The sequence below is a fragment of the Balaenoptera physalus genome, assembly GCF_965194825.1.
Source record: "Balaenoptera physalus genome assembly, chromosome: 9".
Taxonomy (NCBI): Eukaryota; Metazoa; Chordata; class Mammalia; order Artiodactyla; family Balaenopteridae; genus Balaenoptera; species Balaenoptera physalus.
The window spans coordinates 70,166,002-70,188,561 of NC_138888.1; the positions used below are offsets into that span (position 1 = coordinate 70,166,002).

Consider the following 22,560-nt stretch of genomic DNA (forward strand, 5'->3'; position numbering starts at 1 on the left):
GCCCATCAATAGAAACTGGTGTATGTGATACATCCATATAGTGGAATACCACACAGCTCTTAAAAAGAATGAGACAGATTTCTATGTACAGACATGGAACCATCTCTAAGATAAAACATTTAAGTGAAAAAAAAGTTAAAAAGCAAAGCAGTGTAAACTGTATGCACACACAATGCATGTAACCAAAACTCCCCAATCAGACCGTATAAACCTTAAACCTTATTTATCAAAGTAGCCATTCATTAATTCTTCCCCACACTCCCCTTTTTTTCTTGCAGTTCTAAATTAACTTTTGATTGAAACAAGTATAATTTCATATTCCAAAGATTACTGGAAATTGTAAGTAAAAGCAACAAGGATGGCGGAAAACTCCAAATTAATTACAAACAGAAACCAAAAAAAGAAAAAACAACCCTGTCAGTTTTTTTAATAAATACCAAAATTACACTGAAGGAGAAAAAGAGAACTAACCCAAGTATTCTAAAACACAGTCTTTTTACTATATGCTCTAAAACTAAAGGCAAAAAAAACTACATACAAATACTGAACTTTAGTTAGTAGGTTTGCTTTTTCACAGCTGTATCTTAGAAGTTCTGAATCTACTTATTATGTATTCTAGGACTGAGCAAATAAGTAAATATCTTGAGGATAACGGAAGTCAAACTCACCACCACTGGAAAAGGGAATACGGAAAAGGGAACAGTTGTAATGAACTCTGTGGTACTGGATCAGAATTGCAGGTATCAAACAATATATAACTCATAGTTGTATACACAAACACATATATATACAGAAACAGAGAAACAGACAGGTATGTATGTATACACATACATGTTACCTAGCTCTGTCTACTGAAAGGGCCCAGAAGTTGTGATACCTCCAGTAGCAGTGTGCACACCTCATGTCTAGATTCTGGTTTCTAAATACCATTTTGGGAAAAAAGGAACAAGCCTTCTTAGAGAAATGTATGATTTTGGGATTGGGGCAGGGAAAGTATAAGATAAGCTTTGAACATCTTGCTATGCTAAAAAGAAACTGCTCAAAGGCTGATGAAAATATGTAAGTGAAAAAGAAAAGAAAAGAAACAGGAGGAAGCTTGAAGATGATCCCACTGTCCAAATCTGGGACAATTTGAGCATCGAAATAAATGATAATAATGGATTCCAGCCAATATAATAAAATAATCCATGAATCTACACTGAGAGGGAGAAGGACAGGTGAGGGGGAGAGAGAGGAAGAGGGAGAGAAGGGAAAGTTTCTTAGAGTAGAATGCCAACCAATAAATGCATAGGGAATGATGGAACTGGGAAATTACCATTTGGCAACATCAAAGGACAATAAAAATGATGAGAAAGAGGATATATACCTAGTTTCAAAGATTCTCTCCACAAGATACTTAATAGTTAAAAAGAGAAAATTGGTAACTTTATCTGAAGAGACCTGGCAGGCACTACCTTAATCAAGGAATCAAAGTTAAATCACCAGTAATGGGGCAAATGGATATTATGTGCTTCATGATGCACTGCACTGAGAAGGACACATCATTTTCGTGATATTCCTGACCAAAACCCTAAATTTAATCATAAGAAAGCAATCAATAAACATAAACTGTGGGACATTCTACAAAGTAAATGGACTATGCTCTTCAACAATGTCAAAGAAAAAAAAGATGGAGGAACTGTCTCAGATTAAAGGCAGCTAGAGATATAACACTACTGTAAAGTGTGATTATTTTACTGTTAAAGGACATCAGTGGGCAACAAAATTATCTAAGGTCTGTGAATTAGATAACAGTATTGTATCAATACTAATGTCTCAATTTTGATATTCTGTTATTATGTAAGAGAATGTCCTTGTTTTTAGAAAATATGCACTGAAGAATTTAGGGACAAAGGGGCATCTTGTGTAAAACTTGCTCTCAAAACATAAAAACAATATACACCCACACAAATACATAGCAATCAAGAATATGGTAAAATTTAACATTTGGAAATAAAAACTTAAGAGAAAAAACAAAAAATAAAATTATTGCAATTACTGAAATGTCTAACAATGTTACTAAATGCTTATCTTTGCCCTAGCTAATCACAAAACTGCTCAATTATTTTGTTCTAAAATACTTATAATTTGAAAATTAGAAATCAGGGAACTTGCCTCCTAATCCTATCACTGCCAATCACTTTCTAGGTACCTCTGGCAAATGAAAACTTCCCTCAACCTAAGATTTCTCATCGTAGAAGATGAAATAATAGCTAAGGCTAAAGCAGTGGTACGAGAATGAAGTGAAAATTAGCTGTGTTTACCTGCATGTTTCCCTCACCGTTTTTTTAGGGGAGACAGGGAAGAATGTTTCCTTAACACCTTCGCTCTCTGGCAGCCTGCCATTCTCAACAGCAACAATCCTGAGTGTCTGAAGGCAGCAAAGTTAGTTGCTGCAATCTTAAAAGAGGATGTTTGGCACTTTACGTAACACATTTTGACAGTGATTAACAGTTGGTATTCCAGAGTGTAGTTACTTGCTTTCTAAAGAAAAGAAGTTAGATATCTGCTCATTAGGTTTTCAAAAATTCATTTTTCGCAACTGCCCCCCAAAGAAGCATTATTCTTTGATTTTTCTAAGGCAATTTCAAGTTATAACATTATATATTATAGCAATCAATAGTGCTAAAGTGCTGGCTAGTGTCCCTTAGTGCAAGAAAGCTGTGATGTGCCTTATGGAGAAAATACATGTTAGATAAGCTTTGTCCAGGCATGATTAATAGTGCTGTTGGCCCTGAGTTCAATGCTAATGAGTCAACAATACATATTAAATAAGGTGTCTTTAAACAGAAACATGGTTATATAGTGATCAGTTGATGAAAATGTTGTGACCAGAGGCTCACAGGAACCCATCCCTGTATTTCCTCTAGGAGCAAAAGTTCAGTATTCAGTAATTCAGTGTCCGTGGTAACTACTGAGATAGTAAGAATCAACAGTCACCAAACCCATCACCAAGTCCTATAGATTCTACTTCTAGAACATAACTCAAATCCATTACCTTCATCACCTGCGCTGTCGTCATGGCCACAATCCCTGGGCTCTAATAAGCTCCCTTACTTCCAACTCTTATACCCTTCCAATCCATTCTCCTCAAAGGAATCAACAAAGTAACTCAAATATGGGTCGCCATGTTAGTCCCTGATTTAAACCATTCAGTGATTTTCAATGCACTTGAGATAAAATCCAAAATCCTTTACAGGCCCATAGGATTACTCTTGATACCCTGCCGACCTCTCCTGCTTCATCTTAGCACCACTCCCCTCTCACAGCACTCCAGACACACTGATTTGTTGTTCTTCAAACACACTGTTCTCTTTGCCTTCTCTCTGCTCTTCTCTTGCCCAACTTCCACTCAATCTTCAGGTCTGGGTTTAAACGTAACGTCCTCAGAGAGGAAGCCCTCAACATTTTCACTGGGTATGTTTCCCACACAGCTATGCTTTAGTTTCATTAACTATTGTCTCATGACATATTGCTGAAGAAGCTGAAGATGCAATCACGATATCCTTTCATTTCATTCCGTAGCTATCAACCTGTGACCTCATAGGGTAAAATAATTCTCCTTTCTCTATCACTCTTTTACCATTCCAAGAGATTAACATTTTTCACAGATGCCCTCTTAAAAGTAATCCCTTTGCTCCAAGAAATATTTTCTTGTTATGAATAGCAGGTATTCCATTCTACCAATGTGTTTTGAATAAGAACATGATAATTTGCCAACATGTTTCTCCATAAAAATTATATTTGCTTTAAAATCCAGTAATTTTAAATGCATTTCACTTCTTTCATGCTTTATGATTTTCCAGTGCTTTTTCCACTTGGAAACTCGTTGTGTTTTAAATGATTCTTCTTCACAGCCAAATTCTTGTTAGCCATGTAGTGTCAAATGCCAGCCACCAAAACTCTGTGTCATAATACTTTACTTTGTCCTGATTGTCCCTGGTCTTGTGTACTCTGCAGGTAAATGTTCATAAAAGCCTCTACGCTATGCTGGTGACATACACAGTAACTGATTACTGGTGATGATCATGATGATGAAGTACAGTATTTAGTTTTCCACACTGTTGCTATTTCAACACCATTATTGGGACTTGTCTGGTGAACTCTTGGAAACTTTTCTGCTTTTATTAATATTTTGATATAATTTCCAAAAACGTTTCCACAAAACAAACTACAAATGACCATATCCATAACACTGAATAACTTAAGAACAGCAAGCAATGCAAAGCTGAAAAAGCATCAAAATAAAACAAAAAGTCATGCAGGTGGGCTGGCAAGACACTAGCCCAACTGCTGAGTTAAACCAAAGGCCTCATTGCTTTTCTGCACATCGGTTTTTAAAAAGTCTTAACAGTTACGAAACAACAAAACCATGATTTGATCTTACAGTTTAAAATAGCTCATTTCATGCTTGACGGCCCTATTTCATTCCTGGGTCATAATTTTTTCTCCCTAAGGAGCTGGGGAATAAGGAGAAGAAATGTGTTCCCCTATTCCCCTTTTTCCAATACCGCCATTTTTGTTTTAAAAGAAGTTAAGCCCTAAGATTTTATTCATTTATTAACGCTTAAATTGTTATATGGATGTTGTTCTAGAGCTTCAAACAGAGATTTTTTCCTTTGGAACACTGCCTTTTAAAGTTTTAAAGGTACAGTAAGGCCTCTCCTTTACCTGACATTATGCAGAATAGTGGAAGCCAAATTTCCTTAAAAATGGATCTTGTTAAGTAAAAAGCTGTGAAAGGTCTGAGGTTTTACCCTACTTGCAACCTAACAAGTTAGGCTGCCACAGTATCTCTGCCTACATGATAAATTTTAAACACACATTTTCTATTAAAGCTTTCCACCATCAAGTCTCAAGTTATTTTTCTGTTCTTTCTTCCTTCCCCAAGCCATTTTTAGAGTATTTTTTTCAGATGGTTATTTGTAATAATGTGTGTGTTTACTAGTTCATTTTCTGTCTCTTCCACTGAACCTAAGTTCCAAGCTAGCAGAAACCATATCTATTTCATTCATAGCTGTATATCCAGCACCCATTATAAAACTGTCACACAGAAATCACTTAATAAATATTTGTTAAATAAAATTTTAAAGTGTTTAAATGTAATTAAACCTACACACACGCTATTCCTCACTACTTCCCACTCTCACCAGCCCACATCTTGAAACCTAGATGAATTCACCCACCCACATGACCCAGATGGGTCCCCATCTCAAAAATCGTTCCCCAAGTAATTTCCTACCAGATTTTATTTAATTCTCACAGCCCTATTTTCTCCAATTAAGAAATGAAGAAACTATACAACATAACCCAAAGCTCACCTCCTCTTGTTTCATTTTCTGTTGTCTGTTGTTGCTGTTTTTCTCTCATCCACAGACTATGGCTGTTTTCCTCTGTCTTGAATGGACTCTGACCCCTAGTTTTATAGACTCAGTTTCTAGAATTTCCCTTTTCAGCCCCATAAACTCACTGCATATATTTCTTTATTGGTGGTGAGAAAGTCATCTGATTTTTATCAGACAAAGTATTCCAGTCTATGAATAATATAATGTGGGAAATGAAAACAGACAAGCATAAAACTATTGGGCTTATGGGCAGGACTGAAGACTTATTAACATGAACTTTAAAAAAAAGAAGAAATGAAGAAACTAAAGCTCAGAGAAGTTAAGTAATATGTGGAAAGTCATAATCCCAATGAGTCTAGGACTAAAATTAGGTCTGTCTCACTCCAAAGCCCCTATTCTTAACCCTCTCTTACTTGGCTAAAACGATTTTCATAGGATGTTACTGATACAAAACCCAGTGCTGCCACATAGTAACAGTACAACAAGGAGGAACCTCAGATGCTGTATAGATAAAATAGGGGTAATTATAGTACTTAACCTAAAAAATATATAAAGATTAAATGAGATAACTAATGAAAAGCACTTAGCACAGTGCCTAACACTTAATACAGGAAACACTCAAGAAATGTTAACTATTATTATCATTATATTCCTCTACAGCAGAAGTCAGCAAATGTTTCCTGTAAGAACCAAATTGTAAATAGTCTAGGCTGTGTGAGCCATACTGTCTCTGTTGCAACAAAAATAAGCAGCAAACTGGATTTGGCCAATGGGCCACAGTTTGCTAACCCGTGCTTTAGGGTGGAATTCTTCAACTTCGGCACTACTAGTACGTGGGGTTGGATAATTCTTTGTTATGGAGTGCTGTCCTGGAGGACGGGACACTGTAGGATGTTTATCAGCACCCTTGGCCTCCACCTACTTGATGCCAGCAGCATCCCCCAAGTTGGGTCAACCAAAATAATATCTCCAAGGGAGCAAAACTCTCCTGAGTTGAGGAAGACTGCTCTAAAGCAATCAAACATACGAAGATGTAGCTTGAATCTTCTGATAAAGAACATAACTGAGTAAAAAATTAATAACTTAACACACTAAAAAGTATTTATACTCACTTAGCTAAAATTCCCACACTTAGCAATAACTTTATAACTTCTGTGATACACACGGCTGTGGCTGAAAAGTAGAGTTCTTTGTCTGATGTCCTTGTGTATCTTAAAGCTATGGTATAAGTTGCAGCCACCAGGGTCATCACTGCCAAGCAGTATAACTTGAACAATAAATGGACATTTTCTGGAAAATACGTGCAACAAAGATATTATTTAGTAGACAATATTATGTATATAAAAGTTAAGCAGTGTTATACCTCAAAATGCTTTCCAATTTCAAGCACAAAATACGTTTAAAAATTTATTTCAAAACAATATTTCCCAACTACATGAACAGAAACAAACATACACACACAAAACACAGCTGACTTTAAGTATCAACTGGTTAGGCATAGATTTTGTTCCTGGGGAGGGCTTAAGTGCAAGGTTATGTGGCATAACTAACTCTAGTTTAGGATGTTATAAATCACGTACTTTATATATCTTTATAATTCATACTTGTGAAAGCAAAACACGAAAGCAGGATGAAAACGATTACTGCGATGTATGTTCTAAATAGAGAGACAGCAGAAAGAAAACAAAAGGAATAACGGAGTGATAAAATAATATAGAACTTCATCATAATAAAAAACAAATTACGTCCAGCCTCTCATTTCATAGCGTTATAAGAAAGATAATTCATAATACCATAAAAGAGAGTATTAAGAATGAAGTTCTGTAAAACTTGAAATCCAGAAAATATACACAACTTATGAACACTCAACTTAAGAACTTCTTGCAAGTATATCTGAGCAGCAGCCATCACTCAGGTGCCAGGGCCGGTCCAACACCTTCAATAAAACCACAAGCACCGGGGTACCAGGGCTCCTTCCGTACGCCCAGCCCTGCTCTGAGACTACCATCACCTAATGCTCAAACTATGTCTACTTTCTTTACCCACTTCACACCTCTCTCATCCCCAGCTGTCTGTAACCTTCTTTCAAATCTTCAGGCACATGTTAAACAGGGATCAGCAAATTTTTTTCTGTAAAGGGCCAAGAGTAAATATTTTAGGTTTTTTAGGCCACAAGGCAAAATCAAGGCTATCATGTTGGTACTCAGGTGACAAAAGAGAAAATATACTTTCACATTTAATTTATATTTAATTGGACAAATTCAAAATATAATAATAATTGAGTACAATGCTTTACAGTATTGAGAAGAAGGGAATTCTATGGGGTGGGTGAGTAATATTTTGCTTCATTGGTCTTCAAAGTTAGGGTTCCATCAGATTAATTTCAAACATTCACCTGTAAAAACCATTCTTAGCTGATAGGCCATACAAAAACAAGTGATAGGCTGGGTTTGACCAATGGGCCATACTTTGACAACCTGTGTTAAGAACCAGAGGGACAGGGGGTAACTCTGGGCTGCTACTGTAACTACATTACACCTAAGTACACTTTTGTTCACCGCTTTGGAAGCCTAACCACAATTCTAAGGTGACTTGCACAGGAAAATAAAACAGGAGTTTCAAATAAATTATATGATACGGTAGAAACTCACTAGGAAACAGATTCTTCAATATAAATATTTTTCCCTGGGTGAATTAAAAAATTATTTGTAAATTTCAGGCAGATTTTTTAAATTACATTAGGTCTTAACTAAAAAGTAATATGGTAGAATAGAAGAAATAGAGCTTCTCTGACTAAACTTTCTTTCCAATAGATCCGAGAACCCAAAAAGCAATGTTAATGTAAAAGGGATTGAAGGAGATTACTATAATACTTGGCTTGCTCTAAAACTTTCCTACACAGGAGGAAATGTAAGACTTAAAAAATAAATAGCAGTACAGGAGAAAGCATTTCCCATCTTCTGGATCAGGGGTGAGTAACATTCCTCTCATTTTTATATGACCTGCAAGCTGAGAGTAGTTTTACATTTTTAAAAGGCTGGAAAAAAGTTTTTCGTTAATCTTTTGGGATGCGTGAAAATTATATGACATTCAGATTCAGTGTCCATAAAAAAGTTTTACTGGAACACAGCTACACTCATTTGTTTCTGAACTATCTGGGTACTTTTTTTGCCCGGCAACAGCAGGGTGAGTAGTTAGACCGAGACCATCAGCTGTTAACAGAAAAAGTTTACCAGCCCATGTCCTAGATTATCAATACTTTCATAAGTAAGAGAGGTTAGGATTGCCAAACTAAAAACTACTTTATTTTAGCTCTTATATAGGTTCCTGATTCCAAAACAACATAGTGAATGTTTAACACTTTGAAAGTACACCTCTTAGCATCGTGATTAATGGGAATATAGAAGATATTCTTGAAAATAACTAGTGATGGAAATAGAAGCGTAAGCAAATAAGTTTAGATATTTGTATAACATATAGGGCTTTGGTATAGAATACCACTTTTGAAACATATAATAAACTTTTTAAAAATACTTAATGCTTTTTTAAGCATTATCTTCTCTAATTTCAGCTTACCATTAGATCAAAATATCTTCTTCACTCCAGTCATTAATTCTCCAATATGAAAGTTCAATTATTAGCAATTTCAATTTTTTTCAGGGTAATATCAAAAGTCCATACAGGGACTTCCCAGGTGGGCCAGTGGTTAAGACTTCGCGCTTCCACTGCAGGTGGCGTGGGTTCCACCCCACATGCCCAGAGGCTCCGCCACGGGGAAAAAAAAAAACAAAAAGTCCACAACTCAACTGCATTGTTGAGTGGGCCCACTGGCACATCAGCACTGTTTTCTCCTTCTCACAAAGTTCCCATTAGCTCCCACGCAGTATCTGTTTTTGTGTGGAAAATGCCCCCCAAACGAAATTTACAGTCTGGAGTTAAATCTTTTGCTCAGTTATATTTTACTATATTTTAGAGGAGACATTATTTGTAACACCTGAGAACTTGGAAATTCAGTAAGTCCCAGATAAATAAATCCTTTGTGAATATCAGGAAGCTCAGGAAACTGCAATTTTGTATTACACATTTCTAGTGGGCATATAAGATTTATAACATGACCCAGGCACAGCAAATATGTATTGGCAATAAGCCTAAGTCTGTAAATTGTGGCAACTATTTCAGATAATGATTCGACTTATGTAATTCTGAAGTTGCCTTCACCATTAATCTCGCTATTCCTATTTTATGTCAGTTATCAAAACAATTCTACTTTTTTCCCTTTACTTCCTGTGTTGCTACAAAAAGACTCTTAAGGTTGGGCTTATTTGAGAAGCAAGTAAGAGAAGCATATGCAACTACAGACAATACCCCCTGGGCAGGGCCTTAATGATAAACGTGGCCTCTTCAACCAGGAAAATAATTTGGCACCCATGCAAAAAGCTGTTCTTTAAATATTTGTTCAACGTTTATTCAGAGGTAAAGCCAAGAGCTCTACGAAAGAAGGGTGGAGAAAGAATCCGGGTGTTGTCCAACCTCTCCTAGCTACAGCTCTACCATTCAGAAATGCAGCTCTGGTCCTTACTTACTTACCGGACTCAGCAAAGCAAAAGTGCTGCGGAGTTAATCAGACTCACCCTCCTGAAATGGCAATTAGTCATCAAACAGTATTACTCTAATGTGCTATCCCTGGGGAAGGGGGCGGGGGGGGGGTGTGGATCTCGCCCCACCCCTCCGGCAAAACATCAAAGTATTCCTTCTAACAACATACAACATTCTCCTTGGGAGTAACTCTGTTAACGGCTGCTTTCTCCACCTCGTTACGGTTGCAATGCTATTTTAATGCCGCAATGATGTTTTTAGTGGCTGTTACGTTGGCCAGTCGCTGCTTAGGCTCTGCACCCGGAGCATGCCCTTATGCCTCTGAGCATCCTAGGGCAGGAGGCGCAGCGGAGACCGCAGCCGCGGTGACCCCGGCCGGGACAGAGACCGGTCCTGCTTCCCGCTGGGTGATGCGTCTCCAGCCCCGCACCTGCGCCCCGGCCCCTCGCCGGGTCCGCCGCAGCCCGGGCCTGTCTGAATTCGGTTCCCACCCACTGCCAGCTCGTCGAGGCAGGCGCAGTTTTGGGCTGCCGAGCTGTCCAGCGCGGAGTCCGCCGCGGGGAAGGCAGCCGCAGTGCGAGGCTGGCTGCCCCGCACTGCCCCGAGCGGCGGCGGCGCGCGCTCAAGCCCGGGAGCGGCTCAACACAAACTCCTGCTGCCCGACGCCCCGGCCTGGCCCCTGGGCCCCAGAGCCCCGCGGGCGCGGAGGATGGCCGGCCGCCGACAGGTGCAGACCAGCGCTGACGCTCGCTCGCCACCGCCCCCCGCGGGGTCCCCAGTCCCCAGTCCCGGCAGCCCCCGGCCTCACCTCTCACGGCAGCCATGGTTCCCCGACAGCACCGCGCGGAACTGACGCGCACCCCCTTCGCGCGCGCTGCGCAGGGCACCGGGGACCGCCTCCTGGGTCATAGAGACGAAAGCCGCTCGGCCTAGAGCGCCTCGCCGGCCGACCAGCCACAGATTCCCGCCCAGCCAAGCACAAAGATTAGGCGGACGAATCGGAAGGCTGCGGAAAACGGGAGGATCCGGATGGAGGAGAGGCCTGTTCCGCCCAGTCTATGTTGACGAGTGCGTAAAACTCGGTTCCAAGTCGCTCTCTTGTAAACTACAACTCCCGGCCGGCTAAGGAAGCCGGAGCCAAGGGAGCGGAGCGTTGCCTTCTGGGAGCTGTAGTCCTCACCAGGTGACTAGGCGGCAAATAGGAATTGGGCTTAGACTTAGGGATTCGTGCCTGGCAAGCTGTTGTAGCACCTCCAAGAACTCGTAAAGTAACAGAGACTACTTTCGACAGCGTTGGCAACTTCTGTAACTTCCTCCTTCATTAAACTCCTTTGTTACCTCTTATTTAAACTTACAGTTATGTCCCCTATATACCAACCTTCAGGTGGCGAACTTTCAAAGATGCGAACGTGCATGCCATTAACGTCAGGCGTGAGTGGAATTGCAGCTTGCCCTCCCTCTCGTATTGCTGACGATCCTTCAGCTCTACCATCTCCCACACCTTCTCCCTCCTCCAGTCAGTAACTCTTCTTGCCTGTTCACTCGATGCCAGCGCCTATATGCCAGCTGTTGTACTGTACTACTGTACTTTTCAAGATACTGTACTATAAGGTTTCAAGTGTTTTATTTTTTGTTTGTTTTTATGTATTATTTGTGTGAAAAGTATTATAAACCTATTACAGTACTCTGTAGCCGATTATGTTAGTTGGGTACCTGGGCTAACTTTGTTGGACTTATGAACAAATTGGACTCACAAACATGTTCTTAGCACAGACCTCGTTCTTATGTAGGGGGCTTACTGTATAGTTTATATTACATATTGTTCAGAAGTCTTGTGCCTGTGTCCTCATCGTCAGCATTATCATTAATTATATTTACCTAGCCAGACATGCTAACTGCACGATCTTCACACAACGAAAGGGCTTCGAAAACATTAGACATATCAACAGGCATTTACTTCAACTGCTATGATCTCCACGTTCACTGAAGCATATTAATTAGCATAAGCGATGTTAGAAATAATTCACTGGCAAAATGAATGGTCATCAAGATATGTGGATTGATTAAAAATACTACGTAAGTACCTCAGTTCTTACAGGAACGTGAGTACAAGATTCTGAGATGCCCAGCAGCCTACACCTTCTGTGGCATGATCTTTCTCCAAAATGACTTTTTGAAGGTTTGGGTGGTCAATGTTATATACCATTGTCTTATCATTATATACATAGATACAGATATATATATATATATAGTCTATTAACATTATTGGAATATTTTGCATTCCTTATTAGCATCACATTCATATCAGAAGGGGCTCACAGAAGGAGATCACAGTTTATATAGTCAGACATCTGAGTAACCTCACTTTGGAACAGTGTTGGAGCTTCCCTCTGCCTGGTGTATGTGTGCTCACTGGTGCTGATCACCTCTTCCTGTAACTGGTACAGTTCTCACTTATGGAATTATTCAGTTCCATGCTGTGTACTTCTTATACGTGCACTTAAGCAAAAACTCATATGTGTACTTGAAATTAATTGTGAAAATTAAAAATATTCTATCAGACATTTCTTCTTTTGTTTTATAACTACTGCTCTGTACAGTTTATTTATCTCTTCCCATTTTGGAGTATCATTATAGTCTCAACTTCAATTAACTATAATTATTCTCCTCTGGACACTCAAATTGTCCCAGTATGGTCCCTGTAAGCCTACTCCTTTAAATCCGCACAAGCTTTTTGAAGCATTTTTGATTTCCAGGTTCCAGGTTCCAGGTTCCAGGCCAGTCTTCATTCTTCCCTGTCCTAGGCCATGGAATCAACTACACTTCAAGAAACTATGGTTCCTTCTGGGGGAGAATAGTATTACACACACACACACACACACACACACACACACACACACACACACACTGATCATAATTAGGGTGGTGGGTAAAATGCTTTTGGGCCAGTTTTGTGGCATTTCTGGTTCACATACATATCATGTTGCTGAACCCCACCTTTCCTGTAAATTTTCATTGCCTGTGAAGAATTTCTACTCCATTGCCATAAGCCTTGACTAGATTTTGATGGCCTTTGTCCTAACGTGATCAGCCCAAAACCACCAGGGACAAACCTATAGTCAGACAGAGTCAGGATTATTGGCTCATTCCAGCGAGAGAGACTACACACCAAAATAACTGTGGGAGGTCTCAGGAAACAAAGGAAAAGACAGAGTTATAGAATGTGGGGGAAGAATGGAGTTAGGTGAAATTTAAAAAGAAGCGATATTTTGCAACAAAAAGAATAAAATACCTAGGAATAAACCTACCTAAGGAGACAAAAGACCTGTATGCAGAAAACTACAGGACACTGATGAAAGAAATTAAAGATGATACAAACAGATGGAGAGACACACCATGTTCTTGGATTGGAAGAATCAACATTGTGAAAATGACTATACTACCCAAAGCAATCTACAGATTCAATGCAATCCCTATCAAACTACCAATGGCATTTTTCACAGAACTAGAACAAAAAAATTCACAATTTGTATGGAAACACAAAAGACCCCGAATAGCCAAAGCAATCTTGAGAACGAAAAACGGAGCTGGAGGAATCAGGCTCCCAGACTTCAGACTATACCACAATTCTACAGTAATCAAGACAGTATGGTACTGGCACAAAAACAGAAATATAGATCAATGGAACAGGATAGAAAGCCCAGAGATAAACCCATGCACATATGGTCACCTTATTTTTGATAAAGGAGGCAAGAATATACAATGGAGAAAAGACAGCCTCTTCAATAAGTGGTGCTGGGAAAACTGGATAGCTACATGTAAAAGAATGAAATTAGAACACTCCCTAACACCATACACAAAAATAAACTCAAAATGGATTAAAGACCTAAATGTAAGGCCAGACACTATAAAACTCTTAGAGGAAAACATAGGCAGAACACTCTATGACATAAATCACAGCAAGATCCTTTTTGACCCACCTCCTAGAGAAATGGAAATAAAAGCAAAAATGAACAAATGGGACCTAATGAAACTTAAAAGCTTTTGCACAGCAAAGGAAACCATAAACAAGATGACAAGACCACCCTCAGAATGGGAGAAAATATTTGCAAGTGAAGCAACTGACAAAGGATTAATCTCCAAAATTTACAAGCAGCTCATGCAGCTCAATAACAAAAAAACAACCCAATCCAAAAATGGGCAGAAGACCTAAATAGACACTTCTCAAAAGAAGATATACAGATTGCCAACAAACACATGAAAGGATGCTCAACATCACTAATCATTAAAGAAATGCAAATCAAAACTACATTGAGGTATCACCTCACACCAGTCAGAATGGCCATCATCAAAAAATCTACAAACAATAAATGCTTGGAGAGGGTGTGGAGAAAAGGGAACCCTCTTGCACTGTTGGTGGGAATGTAAATTGATACAGCCACTATGGAGAACAGTATGGAGGTTCCTTAAAAAACTAAAAATAGAACTACCATATGACCCAGCAATCCCACTACTGAGCATATACCCTGAGAAAACCATAATTCAAAAAGAGACATGTACCACAATGTTCATTGCAGCTCTATTTACAATAGCCAGGACATGGAAGCAACCTAAGTGTCCATCGACAGATGAATGGATAAAGAAGATGTGGCACATATATACAATGGAATATTACTCAGCCATAAAAAGAAATAAAACTGAGTTATTTGTAGTGAGGTGGATGGACCTAGAGTCTGTCATACAGAGTGAAGTAAGTCAGAAAGAGAAAAACAAATACCATATGCTAACACATATACACGGAATCTAAAAAAAAAAAAAAATGGTTTTGAAGAACCTAGGGGCAGGACAGGAATAAAGACACAGACGTAGAGAATGGACTTGAGGACACAGGGAGGGGGAAGGGTAAGCTGGGACAAAGTTAGAGAGTGGCATGGACATATATACACTACCAAATGTGAAATACATAGCTAGTGGGAAGCAGCCGCATAGCACAGGGAGATCAGCTCGGTGCTTTGTGACCACCTAGAGGGGTGGGATAGGGAAGATGGGAGGGAGACGCAAGAGGGAGGAGATATGGGGATATATGTATATGTATAGCTGATTCACTTTGTTATAAAGCAGAAACTAACACACCATTGTAAAGCAATTATACTCCAATAAAGATGTTAAAAAAATAATAAATTAATTAAAAGAAGCAATATTTTGATAGCTTCAAAGCAGGGCTGTGTGTGAAAAACTCAACATCAGATCTGGACTGCAGAATAGTCTCAGGATCCTGTTTCTTGGAAACCCTGAAGTTACTATAGATGTGGACTGTTTTATTCAGGAGACCCTTAAATGAAGGCTTTGCACCTACGTTGGAAACTGAGGCTGCTTCTTTGTGTCAAAGTGACTTAAATCCTTCAAGCAAGGATGGAGTGTTTCATTCTTACTGATACAATTTCAACAGCAAGGTTCCTAGTAGCGTACGATTTTAGAGAACAAAATTTTTCAGTGAATTAGAAAGCAGACACTCAAAAAAGGGGGTTGTTATTATAGTTTACAACTGTAGCATATCCTCGAGAGGTATGTTATTCCCTGTTAACTTTGCAGCTGGGATTTCTGTGTTCGTTATCCCAGCCCAATGAATGGCCAAGCAGATATTTATATTTTTAGTTCAAGCTAATTTTTACTTTCTCATTTCTAATTATCCTAAGTCTTCGAGGACAAATATCAGTTGAATGTGTTTCTTTTATGTATGCCTAGTTTTCTATACAAACCTTGGTTAGAGCAAGGAGCAGCCATCTTCAACACGTGAGCCATAAGCTCATTTGCCTGATGATGAAATAACCTTACAGCAGCTGTTGCTATTTCCATTTCAGACCCCAGTGATATTCCTGATTGTCCCTACCAAACTGCAGCATTTGTCTCGATACCCTGCTCACTTCTATCTCTGCTCTGGTATCAGAGCTACCCTAGTCTCAGTGAACTGTGCGAAAGGAAGCCCACTATGTCTCCATTAGTAACAAAGCATATAAAAGTGTGAACTTCATTCATTAAACAAGAGGACTGTGCAGGAAGCAAATACCAAAAGGCTTAAGGAGGCTGTAGTTCAACTATGGTAGCTGTATAATAGATTATTAAAAGTGGTAAGGTTTAAAGTATAGTAAACCATTAACCATAAAGAACTGTGTAGACAAATCTCAAACAGTAGACAGAATGAGATTAAGCATATTATTCTCGTTCTGCTATTAAGAAAACTTCCAAAACCAATTTGCTAGGTTATTATTTTAAAACAACTCTTTCCTATGGTATAAAATTACTAAAGATAAGCCAGAAGAACTGTTGCATTTTAGAATTGAGAAAATTTGTTTAAAAATACAAAGAGACAATGTACAATTCAGTGTCTGAACTAAAAGAGTTAAATGTGAGTAAAAATCATCAGTATCTAAACATTTCTTATTTGAGCTTAACTCTCCCTTGCCTCTTCTTCCATTTTTAGTTACCATAATCCCGTTTCTCTTTTCCTGCCAGTCACTGGTAAGTACTCTGTACTTAGTTCTACAATTTTCTGCTTCGCTGGCTGCAATCTTATTTCTACTCAAGCCAACTCTATTAAAACAGCTTAGCAGCTGCCAACTCCATTCCTTATCCTCTTGTGTTTGTTCATCAGACATTTACTAAAAGTCCTAATGTGCCTAGCATTATTCTAGGCACTAAGAGCTAGAAAACAGAAATTGGGGAAAATGAGGATGGGAGTGCAGCAGAAATGAAACACTGGGGCTTCTCTCCTCTCCTGGCTAACAATGACAAGGCACTTACCAGACAAATGCTTTACACGTGTTAACTAACTCATTTAATCCTCTCAACAACCCAATGAGTTGGGAAATGTTATTACCCCAGTTTTTATGATGAAGAAACTGCAGCAGAGAGAGATTAAATAACGCAGCTAATAAGTAGTAGACCTAGACTTTACTTCCATAATCACAGAGATTCCTTTACATCTTTTTCTACTCTTCTGACTGCTCCTCTGTCTTATCTCTTCCTCCTCATTCCATCCCCATTCGTTGGGGATGATCCCCCAAATTATCTTTCTCTAGATCAAATTCCAGTCACCTCTGCTTTACTATCTTTGTCATTTCTTAACCTCAAAATTTCTAGTACTGAACACATTCTTTTTTGACCAACCAGTTCCTCTTCTCAGTTATCCTCTGTTTCCTACAAACCCTAGGGTAGAGACTTTGATTTTCCCTTCCCTTCCCTGGAATGTTAGATTCCCTTCATTAAATCTCACATTTGCGCCTTCATGTCTTCCGTTACTGCAATGCCCTAACTCTTGTGACAGCTGCCTCATCGTCTCCCCAATTCCAGTATCTCTCTCCCACAGTGGATCTTCTGTTCAAGAATCTGCCACAGTTTTCTAATATCCTACTACAGGAAGGCAAAACATTCCTCTGCTTGGCTTTCAGTGTCCTCCAAAATCTATACCAACCCTGCTTATCCAACTTTATTTCCCACCACCTTCCCCATAGATGATCTTCCTTTTCCTCTTGGTTTTTCTCCCTCTTTTCCAAAAACTACTTTGTGACTAAACTACCACCTTGATTATGAGAATAATCACTCAACCAGTACTCTGCTTCCAGTTTGTCCTTTCTTTCATTCCTTTTCTTTTAAAATCCATTCATCCAACAAGGTACTATAACAATACCAGGGATATAAGAATGACTAAAACACAGTTCAAATCTCAAGAAATGCACAGTCTAACAGGGAGACTACAGATGGACACATATAGACCTTTTTACTTCAAGTGTTATAATAAGAATATGAATAAAATCCAGTGAAAACTCAAAGGAAGAGCGATTAATTCTCTCAAAGGTGATGGGGAAAACCTTCACTGAAAAAGTAAAATCTGATCAACAGATTTCATGGGAACAAACAGATTTCCTGAGGGTGTCTGTGGAGTACATTCCAGGAGACAGAGTGACAAGCAAGCACAGAGAGGGGTGGTATCAGAGACCGTAACATACTCAGAGTTTGGGCTCCATTTGCCTGTATGTATAGTGTGTGCAGAGAGCATGAGGGGGCAGAAAATGAAACTGGAAGATACATGGATATATATGAAAAGTCTTATATAATATGGCAAGGAGTTTTTATCCCCCAGATAATGGAAAAGTGTCTTTTTAAGCAAGGGAAGTGAAGGTTGTAGGCGAGGAAGCCAGGTGACCTGATCAAATTTGTGTGTTAGAAAAATTACACCGATGAATCAGGCAATAGGACTAAGTCCTAAACTACGGCAATAGCAGTGAGAATAGGAAGACACGGTTCCCAAAGGCAGATGAAGCCAAATCAACAGGGCTTGGTGACTAGTTAAATGCAGGGGCTGTGTGAGAGAGACAATCCAGAAGTTTTTAATTTATCCTACTGAGTAGGTAGTGATGCCTTTGACCACAGAAGGAAATACACAGGGAGAAACAAGTTCGGTAGAGGAAATGAGTTCGGCCTGTGACCTGCTGAAATGGGGGTAAACAACTGACACTGGCTCCAACATATGGTTGGAAATCTTTAGAGAGTGATGGGGCTTGGGTAGACAGTGGAGGTCTTGGGAGAAGATGAGTTTACCGTTTGATCTAGCTCCCTGTATTCTCATTCTGTTGTACTTACCAGATGACTTTCTGATATTTAGCTTTTCAAATAGTATTTGGTATTTTTATGCACTTGGCAATTCTACTTTCAGCCCTAACTTGGTAACCCCAAATTGTGGCTTATCAGCCATCCTTTTCTGTGTTTAGGAATCTTGCAGAATCAAAGGAGGGTTGATTAGAACAGGTAAAATCAAATTCCTGAATTTGCAAAGTTTAGTATTAGCTGTAATCATCCCACCCTCTTCAGGCACAGAGCCCTCCCAACCCCACGTCCACTCCACACCACCTCCACCCCCAGGCCCTGCCTCAACAGCCAGCCAGCCAGCCCATCTTTAACTTCATTTTTAAACTACAGGTATGATAAACAACAAGGTCCTACTGTATAGCACAGGGAACAATATTCAATATCCTGTAATAAACCATAATGGAAAAGAATATAAAAAAGGATGTAGATATATGGATAACTGAATCACTTTGCTGTATAGCAGAAATTAACACATTGTAAATCAACTATGCTTCAATAAAAAAATTAAACTACAGGAATGAAAATCATGACAACTTAGAAGTAGATCTGTTTGAAGTTTACCTTTATAGTATCTGAGGAAAATGGATTTTGAAGCATATCATATTATAAGTAACATTTAACCTACATAGAAAACAAATTATACAAACACCTTAGTAAGAGTCACCTAAGCCAAAAATATGTGCTAAATGTAAATGACACCCCCTGCCCCCAGGCTGCCAAGGCAAGTTTTAACAGTCCCTCCGCTTGAGAGACTTCATTATCCATGCTTAGGTACTGGGAGTGTGTAAGGCATTAACAAAACAACAGCTCTAAAATTCGGCTATCAGTAATTGACAGGGGCCCTAAACACAACCTATGGAGTCAGGCAAATAGGTCAAAGGAGTGAAGTAGGAGACCCGTAAGGCAGCAAGAATTAAAACCAGAAGTACCTGCCCTATGAAAGGGCAAAGCTACTAGTTACAGGAATCCTGGCCGAGTGCTGCTAGATATTCCGATCTTTTCAAGGGGCCAGAATCCAGATTCCATGTAAAATTTCCAGATTTTAAAAAACCTCATGTGGGACTTCCCTGGTGGTCCAGTGGGTAAGACTCCGCGCTCCCAATGCAGGGGGCCCAGGTTGGATTCCTGGTCAGGGAACTAGATCCTGCATGCATGCCGCAACTAAGAGTTCACATGCCCCCCACATGCCGCAACTAAGAAGTCCGCATGCTGCAACTAAAGATCCCGCACGCCGCAACGAAGATCCTGCATGCCGCAACTAAGACCCAGTGCAGCCAAAATAAATTTTAAAAAATACATAATAAAAATAAATATTTTTTTAAATAAAATTTAAAAAAATAAAAACATCATGTGGATCTTTGTTCTAACTGTTCCAAATTAGTGAGGTCTTATTACATATCAATTTAATCCATGTTACATTTAATAGCTAATGAGGCTGAAAATATTGATTATGGTTTAAATTTTTAATGTTCAACATTAAATATGATTTTAGAAATAAACTTCTATCCCAGGCACAATCATCTTATATCAATATATAAAAAGTTATCGAAATAAATTTCTATCCCATGCATAACAATCTTATATATATTAATATCTAATCATCTTATATTATTAATATCTAATAATTTCAGTCTTAATGCTGCCAAACTTTTTCTTCCAAGTCAAAGAGGAATGGACAGAGTTTTACTTTGCAATTTTAATAGAATGAAAAATGTATTACAGAAAACAATTTTTCATTTGTTGTAGCAGTTTGACAGTCCATATGGGTGAGAACCCAAAAACATTCATACCACCAATGAACGTGCCAGCCCCACAAAATTAGCTAGTTTTCATGGATGCAAAAATACTTTTAAATATATGCCATTGTTCACAATTCAGTGGTATCTACGTTAAAAGTGTGGTCTCTAATTAGGTTTCATCAATGGCCCTAGTTAAGTTCACCTTGACTTCATAGGTGGTCTTGGTATGGCCCCCGCGGAAACCAGCTATGTAAATCTGGGGCCGGGGCACTCGGCTGCTGCCTTCCCTCATTGACTGTGTGCTAGCATCCTTTGAAGGGTACACCTGGGAACAATTTTCTCTTCTCATGTGACTAAGATCAGTCTGTACCGAGTGAGTAACTTTCCGACGCAAATTGGCCTAAGTAGAAAGAGAATACACAGGAATGAACATTTCTCTAAAGAACAAATAAAATACTCTCGGGTACCAGTTAGTATCGGCTTTTTTTTTTCCCTCAATCCACAAAGAAATTAGTCCTGCAACATAGCATTTTCTGCAAAACATTAAAACATTGGAAAATTTAGAACATAATAGAAAAGAAATACCCTTTGCTGAGAAGTAGGAAAATAGATTAAATAATGAAAATGGACCCAAAGAGAGAACAAACAGATTCAAACTTACAGTGAGCTCAATTCTTTGTTGATATAATAATATAATAATTCATTCATTATTATACTTTGAGAGTCATACAACTTGGATTTTCCCACCATTCTTGGCTTATTTTTTTAAAAAACAAAAATTTAAGATTTCCATTGTCTTACCTAAATGGGCTTCACCCAAAACTTTTAATAGAAAAAGCTCTGATGTTTCCAGATAATACTTTACATTTTTCTACATTATGCTTACTCCTTTTATGGATCGCAACTAAACATGAGGTTAAACAGACTGCTCAGGCTGGGAAGCAAGGAGGAGTTTATAAAAAAGAGAATAAGAGTTTTATTGAAGTTGTGGTAAAGTCCAAGGAAAAAACTCAGAAGGGATTAAAGCATGTGAGTTAAGAAGGAGAGACCTGGAATTAGAGGAAACATTTCAGCGTTTGAGACACTGCAGGTGATTGAGAACCAAAACTACTTCTCCCACACACAGCTTATCGTCTACATTAACAGAACTTTGCTATTCCTTTGTCTTCACTAGCATAATTTTACTATTCCAAGAGACTCTTGCCAAAGCAAATAACTTGATTGTTCATTACAGAACATTCTGAAAGATGCATGACTCTTCAGTGGTAAGCATTAACACACAGAAGAAGCCCTAAGACTCTGCATCCCTTGCCTGAAGATTCACCTTGCTATTCCCATCAATCCTGGACTGCTTTTTCATAATCTTTACAACCCAGTTCAGGCCCCCAACACATCCCCTGACTGAGCCCAGGCATCAAAAGACGTGCCTTCCACCAAACTTCAAAGTCTCAATAAATCCTGACCTTGCTGTTCCCCCTCTGAGACACCGCAAAGCTCTGCTGAAGGGGTGGTTTCCCTTACAGCTCTAAGCCATATACTCAGCTTTGTCTTATCGACAGGTCATGTTGGTAATACACGGGGAGCTGGCATTCAACATGCTGCAATTCTAGGGGATAATTCCGTCTAAGGTGGGAAGAAGAATGAAGTCGAAGAGTGAGAAGAGAGGGTCCAGTCAGTATGAGGTTCAGCCCCACTGAACACTGCATTCTCTTAACATTTCCAGGCCAGACCTAATCTGCCACCTATACCTCTCATATCCTGTCCAACCATCACTCCACTCTTCTCCTTTGTCTATGTGTATCTCAAGACCAACTTAAAATGTCACCTAAGTCAATGGAGTAGAATTTTTATTTCACTTCTGTTATACCACATACCAAGACATACCAAAATATTTTTAGTGTATCAATGTCACTTGCTAGACTATTAGTTCCTGAAGAACAAGGTGGTAGGATATATATACGTTACCCAGTATACATCTGATGAGCTCAAATGAGTCTGGTATTGATAGATAACAGAAAAGAATGCAGGGAATGGGAGCTTCATGAACTACAGAAGAGTAACTGGTAAGAATGCTAATGGAACAATGATCCGGAACAGGGGTCCCCAACCCCCGGGCCGAGGACCAGTACCGGTCCGCAGCCTGTTAGGAACCGGGCCGCACAGCAGGAGGTGAGCGGCAGGCGAGCGAGAGAAAC

General features: G+C 39.1%; 2 protein-coding genes across 9 annotated transcripts in view; both read right to left on the reverse strand.

The window, feature by feature from the left end:
• SLC35A1 (solute carrier family 35 member A1) overlaps window positions 1-22,560 on the reverse strand; it is a 44,279-nt gene that overhangs the window by 17,851 nt on the left and 3,868 nt on the right. The window contains exons 1-2 of one of the 6 annotated variants that reach the window (XM_082473984.1): window positions 10,789-10,928; window positions 6,497-6,674 (exon numbers count right to left, since the gene is read on the reverse strand). In XM_082473984.1, coding sequence (XP_082330110.1) covers window positions 6,497-6,674; window positions 10,789-10,804 — 194 coding nt within the window. In that variant the 5' untranslated portion in view covers window positions 10,805-10,928. Of the gene's footprint in view, window positions 1-2,320; window positions 5,303-5,360; window positions 6,406-6,496; window positions 6,675-8,960; window positions 9,144-10,788; window positions 12,604-22,560 lie in introns of those variants that run through there. The other 5 variants (XM_082473986.1, XM_082473987.1, XM_082473988.1 and 2 more) reach the window with 5 other exon arrangements.
• Window positions 20,303-22,560, reverse strand: part of CFAP206 (cilia and flagella associated protein 206) — a 38,092-nt gene continuing 35,834 nt past the window's right edge. For all 3 annotated transcript variants that reach the window (XM_082473942.1, XM_082473943.1, XM_082473944.1), the window contains one exon: window positions 20,303-20,765. In XM_082473942.1, the coding sequence (XP_082330068.1) occupies window positions 20,535-20,765 (231 nt within the window). In that variant the 3' untranslated portion in view covers window positions 20,303-20,534. The remainder of the gene's footprint in view (window positions 20,766-22,560) is intronic.